Source organism: Rhodamnia argentea, chromosome 2, assembly GCF_020921035.1.
Source record: "Rhodamnia argentea isolate NSW1041297 chromosome 2, ASM2092103v1, whole genome shotgun sequence".
NCBI lineage: Eukaryota > Viridiplantae > Streptophyta > Magnoliopsida > Myrtales > Myrtaceae > Rhodamnia > Rhodamnia argentea.
The window spans coordinates 32,124,320-32,135,840 of record NC_063151.1 but is presented as its reverse complement, the minus strand read 5'-3'; the positions used below and the strand labels follow the sequence as shown (position 1 = coordinate 32,135,840).

The 11,521-nt window shown below is 39.7% G+C and overlaps 1 protein-coding gene across 3 annotated transcripts; it reads left to right on the top strand.

Annotated features, from left to right (window-relative positions):
* Positions 1-5,017: 5,017 nt before the first annotated feature.
* On the top strand, positions 5,018-9,920 carry LOC115735083 (putative UDP-glucuronate:xylan alpha-glucuronosyltransferase 3). Of its 3 annotated transcripts, XM_030666163.2 has the most exons (5): positions 5,018-5,179; positions 5,267-5,363; positions 7,047-7,256; positions 7,489-8,126; positions 8,373-9,920. In XM_030666163.2, the coding sequence occupies exons 2-5, from the start codon at positions 5,305-5,307 to the stop codon at positions 9,401-9,403; spliced, it is 1,938 nt and encodes a 645-aa protein (XP_030522023.1). In that variant the 5' UTR covers positions 5,018-5,179; positions 5,267-5,304; the 3' UTR covers positions 9,404-9,920. The 3 variants fall into 3 exon arrangements, with proteins under 3 accessions (XP_030522023.1, XP_030522032.1, XP_048130548.1); XM_030666172.2 differs by lacking the exon at positions 5,018-5,179 and having other exon boundaries at positions 5,193-5,363; XM_048274591.1 differs by lacking the exons at positions 5,018-5,179; positions 5,267-5,363 and adding an exon at positions 5,391-6,433.
* The last annotated feature ends 1,601 nt before the right edge of the window (positions 9,921-11,521 follow it).

The window sequence follows — 11,521 nt, the reverse complement described above, 5'->3', positions numbered from 1 at the left end:
AGATTCTTTTATAATTTCGGGTTATTTCGGAGAATTTGATGTGTCGCCTCCCACCAAATGATATTTCTTATGCCCACCACTATCCACTATGAGTCATTGGTGCACTAGAAGCCATATAGTCTCCGCACGCGAGATAACAAATATTCAAAGTACAAGCCGACGAAAAATTCACGTGAAAAAAGAAAAACTGACCAAAAATTCACTCGGGATATTAATAATACGAATTCGTGATCTCATGAAAGACGGTCCGATGCACTTCTCGCCGGAGCACCATGCCGGACGGTCCGTCGTCGTATCATTTAGCCAGGTAAAAAATACACAATCTAGAGCAAATCGAGGGCTCAGGAGAGACGAATGACTTGGGAGTTGGGACTCGAGTATAAATATTTCCATGGGGATTCGCCATCAATTCTTTTAGCCAAGTGGAAGAGATCATGGAAGCTCACTACCACTCAAACTCCTGCCAGTGGGATATTATATATGTATAGTCGGTTTATAAGAGGTGTACTTTATGTGTCTATGCATTTTGATTTCAACATAAGCATACATCTAGGTCGAGAAGATATTGTCCAACTAGTCAATTTCAATCTAAAGGACTGCAGTGAAATCTCGCACAATGATTTAAGATTCAATTAGTAAAATTAAAAAGTTTAGAACCGAGTTGATATTCATGCATACGACATGATTAGGAATTTGTGTAAACTTGGACTTGGCAACTATTACGGATGATATCCAGAATCATTTTATAACGGAAAAACACATGTTAAACAAAATTCAAGATTTCATTTGTATGGTTGCCTTGACCCCTACAAAGACTTGACAGAGGCTCGTCATCAATCATTGCTTGTAATTTACTGGGACAAAGTGGACCTAAATAATCCCTAAAATTGGTTAGTCTGAATTATGAGACATTAAAAGTCGAGGGTATTCCCAATCAACAGGAAAGAAAAATGGCGTGCGGGCACTATCAGGTTAAAATAAGGAACGCATTCATGAAGCCCGCCGTCTCTGTATATCAAACGGACAGACCGTAAAAGGTAAAATCTGCAAATAGAAATGGAGTTCGATTTACTGAAAAGAAGAAGAAGAAGAAGTAATGTCCTGGACTGGACTCAATTTGACTGACGGACAACATTATGTCAATGTAGATCTTGATTAGGCTTATCTTTTGATGGGCATCTAAATTGTCATCACAACATTTTTGCTGGGTCGAATTTTGCATTATATATACTAAAAAAATCTCAAGTATCAACCGTTGGTAGATGTATTCATTCACGATATCCGACATTGATGTTAAAGGTACAAAATCTGTTTTTTTTTTTTTCATAATTTCTATGGTGTCCGATGCTAGTTGACAACCGACTGATCTCTCACTAAACATAATGTCTTCGTTGGGTAAACCACCCACCGTTTTTCTATGCATAGCATTCCAATGTTCGTTCTCTCATTTTCTTTCTACATTTTGATGAAGCGTTTGTGTTTAGTTAACCGAAGCAACAACAAACTATTTTGCTTTCCATGTAAGAATATTTCCAGTGGAAAAAAAAAAAGAAGAAGATTAATATTAAGTATTGCATTTTCTGTGTAATTAGACTTATTAATCTATTATTAGTTCATTATGATGCTGTGCATAGTGATCAAACTAGGGGGCAGGTGGTATTAATACTAAATTCTCAGATACTGGCTATGGTTAGCATGTCCTTGTCGTTTTGTTTAACTGCAAGAAATAATTTAATCCCATGATTGGATCAATCATTAATTGGGCCGCCATACTGATAGCTCCAAATGCAATTAAATCTTTCTTTTCGTTTTTTTTTTTTCATTTGGTCCGACAAATAAAACTAAATTCAAAGAGGCCAGTTTTGTTGGGGGGGATTGCCTAACATGCCTATGACCAGACCTAGGTAGCTGACTTTGATTAGGTCAAAATCAAGGAGGAGGAGTGGTTTACCAAGTTCCTAATCTCTCTTTTTCTACCTTCTCTCCTGCCCACAAGTCCTATTCACCGTGAGACGGATCAATGACCCGCTCTAATCAGTAACGGGCAATTAAAGAAGACTTAGTTGATGTTTTTGCTTGTTGTCAAATGGTCATTGCGGTTGTTGGAAATAAGCCAATTTGAAGATTGAAGACTGCCCGTTCAAAACGACCTTTGTATAGCATATTACTCAACACTCCTCACTATGTATGAACCGGTCCTTAACACATGCTAGACGTTGTGTGAACGGAACCGCGGCAATGGGATCACAGGCGGGACACGATGACAGGAATAACGGGGCAAGAGAAACGTTGAAAGGAATAGTACTAAAATTTGAACCCTCAATTCGTGTGCTCCGATATCATGTTAGACAAAATCATTTTTTCAAAAACCTTGACTTATGGTGCACGGGTCCACAATTCTACCTAAAACATATCACTTTACCTTGAAGCTGAGGACATATAGCTCATATTTGTGAAAAGTTCCATCACAAAGATTACTTTCTTAATTCTAACCTCAACAGCTTTGAAACTAAACTAAACTCTATTATTGTTAGGTCCATCTACATAAAAAAAAAAAAAAAACTAAGTAATTATGTTGATCTTTATACCTGTTATTATCACTAAGCTGAGGTGGTACCCATTAGGCACGCGCCCTAGTGGTAAGGGAATTGGATGGGGGTGAGGACGCTTAGTTAGGATCGGCGTACAATAGCATCGAAGTAAAAGAAGCGAGAAAGAGGAAACATTGAGACACGAGATTTTATCCTGGTTCACCCTTAAACTAGGGCTACGTCCAGCAGAAGATTCCACTATATTAGCATCTCGCACCTCTCGTTATATCACTCGGTTACAAGCGAAAAAAAGTATATATAGACGTAGCTATTCATGAGCCCAAGCTCAAGCTACTAATGAAAAATTACGGGTTTAAATGGTAAAATCCTATGGTATCCAAGGGACGCTGCCCCCTTGAGACTCCCACCGAGGCGGTTCCCTCGGACTCCCACTCACTCGGTGTGGAGCGGAACCCACATGCTTTCCTATTGCATGGGAGTATGAACCACACCCAACAATATTTGTGAAAAGTTCCATTGCAAAGATAACTTTCTTAATTCTATCTAACCCCAACAGCTTTGAAACTAAACTCTATTATTGTTAGGTCCATCTACACACACAAAAAAAAAATAATTATGTTGATCTTTTTACTTGTTATTTTCACTAAGCTGAGGTGGTACCCATTGGGCACGTGCCCTAGTGGTAAGGGAATTGGATGGGGTGGGGACGCTTAGTTTCAGTTGTGGGTGTGACACCCACACTTTACAAACTACAAAGAGGCAAAGTAAAAGTCTGTGAAAAAGAAAGAGGGTCAGAGTGGTGCATTTGGTAATATTTCTATTGATATGTTTTTCTGTTCTTTTGTTCCTTGTAACATAAAAAGAGTAGAAATTTATTTTTCTGAATAGATTAGTGGTCGGATAATAGATTTGGAACATAAACAAAAAGTAAAAAAGAAAAATACTTTCTACTTTTTGGTTCTCGGGAACAAAAAGAGAAATAAAGTCATTTTAGAGAAACAAACTCAATGTAACCCGACTTGACCTAGATATACCCAAGTCGTCGGGTCGGATCGATAACCCTTTTTTTTTTGGTATAGAAAACTTTCTTTTGGCTAAATACAAATAAAATTATGAAGATAGGGGAAAATTACCAAAATAGTCCAAAACCTATTGCAATTGTGCCAATTAAGTCCTAAACCTTTTTTTTTAATCAATTTAATCTTAGACCTTTTGTATTTGTGCCAATTCGGTCTATTTAGGTGGCCGGTCTTGACGTGACACTTTTTTAAATAATATTTAATAATTTTTTGAACTTTATGATTTTTTTGTTTTCTTTTCTTTAGTTTTTTCCGCAAACCCTTGGGCTGGCAAGGTTGTTGCGGCCCCTCACCCAAATCCAGCCAAGAGAGGGCGCCGCGGCCCATGCCCGACCCGGGCAATAGCATCCGAAAGGCCCTCGCCGGCATTGGGTGAGGGCGCCGCGGCCGTTGCTCGTGGCCGAGGGTTGGGGAAAAACAAAACTGAAGAAAAAAAGAAATAAAAAAGAAAGCATAAATTTTTTTAAAAACTAAAAATATTATTTGAAAAAGTGCCATGCCAATACTGGCACGCCACGTTAGTAATGGCCGGTCAAATAGATTAAATTGGCGAAAATGTAAAAGAGTTATGACTAAATTGACAAAAAAAAAAGATTTAGGGCTGAATTGACACAATTACAATAGGTTTAAGACTGTTTTGGTAATTCTTTTCCCATGAGTGTTTTACTCAATGTAGGAAGAAAATCAAAACCTTCTGATATGTTTTAATCTTGACCCTTTTTATGCATAACCTTCCAATATTCCTTCTCTCACTCGTGTAAAAAGTCGGTTCTGAATTCACCAAATACAAATCCAAACCAAAGAACACACAACCATCACGGCATGCGAAAGCCGGGTGGCGATCTTCCCTACAAAACATAACCAGGCGGCTGCCCAAGAGCATGAGCCCGTGTACTTCGATAATCACCAGGTTTTTACGCGACAACGCGAGCCGAATGTCTGAGCCCCGACGCTCCCAAGGAGGAATTGGAAGAGGTCGTACAGTTCGTACATGGTTAAAAAAATGCACGAAACCCTACTAACATCGATGTCTGTACCGACAATGATTAATTTACTTAGGAGATTAATAGAGAAATCTCAGTTAAAACTCTAAACCATCTGAACGTTCTTGGGAATCCCCAACTGGAATGTGCAAGCTCTGCTCCCCACGATCTTCCCCTCCCCAGATATATTTTATTCATGTACCGTTGATAGCAATAATCCCTCCCGTCTCGACGTGTCACCGTACATACCGATGTTCGATAAAATAACAAAAAGATGAGATTTTTACCAAAGCGAAGGCGAGTGAAGAAAAGATAAAGAATGGGTTTTGGAGCGGAGAATGTTCGAAAGCAGAAATGGTAAGAGCTGCCTTGATTTGGACATTGACCTGTGCCTCTTTGTTTTAAGAGTTTCGGGTAATGGGTAAGAGAAGGCGGACAACATTGTCATTATCCACCAAACCTTAAATTAAGGAGCAACCAGACAGCTATTCTCTCTGCACTTTGCTTGTTGGGTGTCAACCCCCCCCTCTCTCTCTCCTCGAATTGCAGGAAGGCAACAGTTTTTGTATGAGCTCTTGATGTTCTTCTTTCTACTGTTTTCTATGCGCTCTCTCTTGTCTTTTTGGCTGATTTTCGTTATCTGGGAATGCAGATGGTGCCTCCACCGAGCCGCCACTGAACCGTCGGAGGATGAGAGGAACCTCCCCCAGCTCCATCGAGCCCAGGCACCGACTCTCTTCTTCCTCCAAGTCAGCCCTCTCTCTCTCTCTCTCTCTCTCTCGCGTAGGTGTCAGCTGATCAGGTGACCGAGGCTCGTTGTGTGCGCCAATAGAGTTGGATTTGTGCTCCGTTTTGCTTTGTGCTGGCTCATGTGGCTATTATCATCTAGACTTCTAGAGTTAAAAAGAAATGCTTCTTGCGGATGAGCTCGACCCCTCTGTTTTGCTGAGCATTATCAAGTCATTGTCGAGACCAAATTGGTGGTTGGGGGATTTGAATTGGTGTGTGGGAGTGTTTCTTTTGCGTGATAAACTGTCCTAGCAGCGAGACTTGGTCTTCTCTCTCTTTTTTGCTGAGATCAATTTGTTTGGTGAGCTGTTCAATGTCGGAGCTTTTGCAGACAATTGAGCAACGACGTAGGTTTGCTTACTGAGCTATGCGGTGGAAGACTGAGAAGACCTTGATCGATTTTTGTTTCAACATGGATAACTGTTGGGAATGCCGAAATCAATGTCTTGTCTGTTTGAAATTCCCAATTGAAGTTGTTATTGGGTTGAAAAATGTGAATTCTGCAAATTGGTTCAGAACACGACCAGCAATGTTATCCTCACACATTGATATTCATTTTTCTGGAAACCATTTGGCTTTTCCATTTTTGGATGGTGGTGATGTTAAATTGTTTGAATAATGCCATAGGATATTGCACTGACAGATTGAGGTAGTTATGATGCTTTTAACTTAATAATGGCTCATCATTTTCCAATTATCAAGCTGCCTTATTGTTTTTGTTTATGTAGTCAATTATTTATATCCCGTGGTGGTTGGGAAGGGGTTGCTGGGTTGAGGGAAGAACAACAATACACATTGGAAATAATTTGTATAATTGTTTCAAAATCTAAAGTAGTCTGTAACTTGTCAATTTCTCCCTTTCTTCTTCTCTAAGGGGAGAGAAAAAATGTGCATTCTCCAGTTTCGCAGCATCAGTCCCTACCATCCGGAGACAGACTAATCTTGTGTGCTCAATTTGATACACTGCCATGGCGTGTTATTTCCATCCAACCAGATATTTTTCGGCCTCTCGCTTAAGTTTTCCATCATAGTTAGCATTTTATTCTTGTGCTTATGTAGGTGGTGCTAGCTTCAGAAGGGGAGAGTACGGATGGTCAGAGAAATAATGATCTCAAATTCGAATCTAAAATGTTTCGTTGTTCTCTCTTTCATCTCCTGTTTAGTATGTAGCAATATGCTACCGAAATTGAATATTTCAGAGCTCTGCCTTGGTGTTCCTATTGCTTCTCTTGTTAAGTTTCTCTTCAAACAATTTGAAGAATCCAAGAAGTAAGGTTTCGAAAGAGAGTTGCATTTTGCCCAGAAGCTGTATAGACATAATAGTTGGTACTTTTACAATTATTCATTTATCAAGATGTGGAGGAAAGGGTTTGTGCAAGTAGTAAATGGTTGCTGATTGGTGTCTTGCTGACGCTTGTTGGCACTATAATAGGGAGAGAATGCCTGCGGTATAATGAGGACTTTCAATTGGCAATGTGCAAAAGTTCGCCATCTGGAATGATGTTCACTTTTGTTGAAATACGTGTTATAGAGCTTCTAGCTTGTGTTGGTTTATCAACATTGCCCCGTGTTTGTTGTTTATTCGTGTGGGTTGTCTTTCACTTACCCTAGGATACATTTTCATTGCTGTCTTCTTGGTGCAGTGATGAGACAAACAAGAGAAGGTTCCAAAGGAGTAAATATTTCAAAGATGTTGAGAGAGCTTTCCATTTACCTATCCAAGCAAGGAATTTGAACTGCAAGATTCCAACCTTGAAAATTGTTCTGCTTGTCATTTTACTTGGAACTTTTCTGACGCTCTATTGTTCTCCAGCAATTTATAATACAGATCATCCCACCGGTTCTTCATCTCGGTAATTCTTGTGCTCCAATCCTCCATCAGAGTGAAGGTTTTTTCTTTTTCTTATTACTTTAGGAGGTGCAAACTGTTATTTTCCTCTCTTTTTACCTGTGGGTTGGGCTAGAGGGGATTAGAGATATACGTTTTTTCTGCATTTGACTTCATCGGCGTATAATTCATAGATAAATGCATGTTATGCACACAGTTCAGCATGTTGGTGCTTTACTAATCTAAATTTCATGCAGGCCAAGTCTCATTGGTAGATGGACAAGAGAGACTGCTGGTGCAGATACCCGTTATGCGTCATTGTTGGACATTAGTTGGGATCAGATCTCAACTGCTATTGAGAAGCTGACGGATAAGAATGAGTATCAAGGTGTTGGTCTATTGAACTTTAATGACAATGAAATTGATAATTGGAAGCAACTATTCCCTGATTCCGAGCATGTCATGTTACACCTGGAACATGTGCCTCACAATGTAACCTGGGAGTCGCTCTATCCAGAATGGATAGACGAGGAAGAAGAGTTTGAGGTCCCCACTTGTCCTTTTTTGCCTCAGCTTCAGATTCCTGGAAAACCACGTCTTGATCTTATTGCCGTCAAGCTTCCGTGTGATAAGTCGGGAAGGTGGTCAAGAGACGTGGCTCGTCTGCATTTGCAACTTGCAGCAGCCAGACTTGCTGCTTCTGCTAAGAGTTATCATCAAGTGCGCGTTCTTTTTGTTACTGAATGCTTTCCCATTCCAAATCTCTTCACTTGCAAGGAACTTATCACACACAATGGGAATGTCTGGCTGTATGAGCCTGACCTAAATAAACTGAGAGAAAAGGCACGTCTTCCTGTGGGGTCATGTGAACTAGCAGTGCCTCTCAAGGCTAAAGGTCAGCGCTTCTTCTTTATCTCATTATGATCTCCTCATGCTCAAATTATTTTGCAAAGTGAACATCCTTTTCTTCTTCCCGTTTTCCACCTAGTTGGTTCTTAAACCAGATCCTTCGTGACACCTGAGATGATTACTGCCAAAGTGAACTCAGATCTTGATGAATCAGATTCAGAGATTTGCATACCCTTCTCCTTTTGTTTTCCTTTTCTTTTTTCACCCTGATGGGATTATTGCTTTTCAACAGAGCACTTCTATTCAGAAAGGGCACATCGGGAAGCATATGCCACAATCCTGCACTCTGCTCATCTCTACGTTTGCGGGGCCATCACAGCAGCTCGGAGCATTCGGATGGCCGGTTCTACGCGGGATTTTGTGATACTTGTTGACGAAACCATCAGTGACTATCACCAGAAAGGTTTGGAGGATGCAGGGTGGAAAATCCACACTATCCAGAGAATCAGGAATCCAAAAGCTGAAAGAGACGCATATAACGAGTGGAACTACAGCAAATTTCGGCTTTGGCAGCTGACCGATTACGACAAGATCATTTTCATTGATGCTGACTTACTTATCCTCAGGAATATTGATTTCCTGTTTGAAATGCCTGAAATATCTGCAACCGGCAATAATGCCACTCTGTTCAACTCTGGTGTGATGGTGGTTGAGCCATCGAATTGTACATTCCAGCTGCTCATGGATCATATTAATGAAATCGAGTCCTACAATGGTGGGGATCAGGGATATCTAAATGAAATATTCACTTGGTGGCATCGGATCCCTAAGCACATGAACTTCTTGAAGCACTTTTGGGAAGGGGATGAGGTGGAGAAGAAGGAGATGAAAACGCGTCTCTTTGGTGCCGATCCCCCGATCCTTTATGTCCTCCACTATCTTGGTAACAAACCATGGCTGTGCTTCCGGGACTACGACTGCAACTGGAATGTAGACATCCTGCAGGAGTTTGCAAGCGATGTCGCCCACCGGACATGGTGGAAGGTCCATGACGCCATGCCGGAGAACTTGCAAAACTTCTGCTTGCTTCGGTCGAAGCAGAAGGCGGCTTTGGAGTGGGACCGAAGGCAAGCCGAGAAAGGAAACTACACAGACGGTCACTGGAAGATCGAAATAAAAGACGAACGTCTAAAGACGTGCTTCGAGCAGTTTTGTTTCTGGGAAAGCATGTTGTGGCATTGGGGCGAAACGAATTGGACCGATAATGCGACTGTCACTCCCTCGCCACCGGGGATCAGTACATCATCCCTCCCTTCTTTATGACCCCATGCCCCTTCTGATCTTCACCTCCATTTTGTGCAAATCATACAGAGACTCAGAATCATCAAGTAGTTACAGTTCAGATCGAATACTACAGAAATGTCGCAGCCTAGCCGGGTCGCGTCCTTCGACTTTTGTACTGAATTCAAATGGCATACCCAATAGTGAAATACATTTGATTTCTAGGAAGTTCACCTGGCAGTATCCTTTGAACCAGTTTTTTTTTTTTTTGGAACCAGGTTTGACTTGGGGCTTTACAAGCTTTGTTTCATGTTTTCAAAGTGTTGTGGACAGACCAGAAGAGGATGAATTCAAATTGACAAGCATTAAGGAAGTGCATTCATCCTGATAGACAATTTGGTGAGGCGTAAGTAGAGACAGCAGGGGACTATTATATACTTGTAGTGTACATATAATTGAACATGAAAGCGGCTACTACTACAGTATCGGTTTCGTGGTTTAATATTTAGCAGCTGAAGCAAAAGTTATTTTTCATTGGTTTTGTTAAAAATAACTTTCACGAAAATATTTTTTGAATCTTCCGGCGTTTGATTCATGGAAAATAAAATGAGTCAAGAAAAGTACTTTTCACTCATGGGAAAAACATTTTTTTTTTTTGGGGTCGAAATCTAAAAAATATCTTTAAAAAAGGCGGAAATAATTTTCGCTTTTCAAGAAGAGGAAAACATTTTTTCTCATCTTTCTGTCCTCCACTCTTTCACGTTCATTTTTTTCATTATTTTTTATTTTTTGAAAAAATCGACATTTTACTTTATTTAATTTTTAATTTTCTCTTTTTAATTTTTAAATTTTTTTCTCTTTTTCTTTCCTTTCTTCTTCGGCTGGTCGCTAACCACGGCCATAGCTGGCGATTGGCCAAAGAAAAAGGAAAAAGAGAAAAAAAAAGGAAAAAATTTAAAAAATAAAAAGAAAAGGGAACATTTAATAAAAAAAAAATAAATACAATTAAAAGTTATTAAAAGGAATGCATGGAGGAATATCAAATTCGATATTCCATTCTGAATAGTGAAAAATATTTTTCAGTTCATTTTGACGTTTCAGTCAAATATTAAAAAATATTATTATTTTCATAAAAAAAATGACTATTTTTTGAGAAACACATTATTTTTCGCTAAATGAGCGATAGTAAGTGTTCGTCCAATCTTCGAATTTGCGACACCACCTATGGTTGTGAACCGAGCAGTGGGAAACTTGAAAACGCACTCAACGCATATCGAACGCCCCCTACATTGTGGAAAAAGAAAGCAGGTTGAACGTAGGCGGGGAAATCCAGCTTTAAGACCGTAGGGTTGTTTTGATTCGGTTCACCCCTCCTATAAAATTTGAGAAAGAGAGAAGTTCGGATTTTTAATGAAATATGTCCACTGAAAGTCCTAAAACCTGTCATGAAAGTACATTTGATTCTTAAAACTTTCATAAAGTGCAATTAAGTAATAAAACTTGTCAAATTGGTGTAATCCAATATTTCGTTATTCAATTATGATTAACGAAAAATACAGATGTGATTATTTTTACTAGTTTTTTGTTCTACGTGGCGTTGATGTGGCTAAAACAAGAAAAATAAATCCAAAATGACATCATTTTAATACAAATTTGATTTTTAATGTAGACAATAATTAAACTAAATTACAAAAAAAGAAGAAGGAATCAATGAGGACCTACAGGGCCCTTGCTGCCCCCACCATTGCTGGAAGGGCCCGCGATGGCCTGTAGACCCTCACCCAAGGTCGTGACCCTCACCCGGACTAGGCAAGGCTAAGGACCGCCCTAGCGTGGTTATCGCCCGGCCCCACCCCAGCCAACGGCGGCCTCGCCATCGGTTGGTGAGGGTCGCGGCTCCTAGCCGGGTTAGGATCGCCGACCATTTGCCTAGCTGTTGCAACCCTCACCGCTGGTTTTGGTTTTTTCCTTTTTTTTTTTAATTACCTTTTTTTAAAATTAATTTATATAAAATTATATTAAAAATCATAGTTGGATTTCAACGACATCGTTTTAGTGAAAATATTAAAAAAATTCATATCGGTATTTTTCGTTATTCAAATTGGACGGAGTTAATGGAAGGACTTGATTGCATAAATTTATTTTTTAAGATTCGATTCG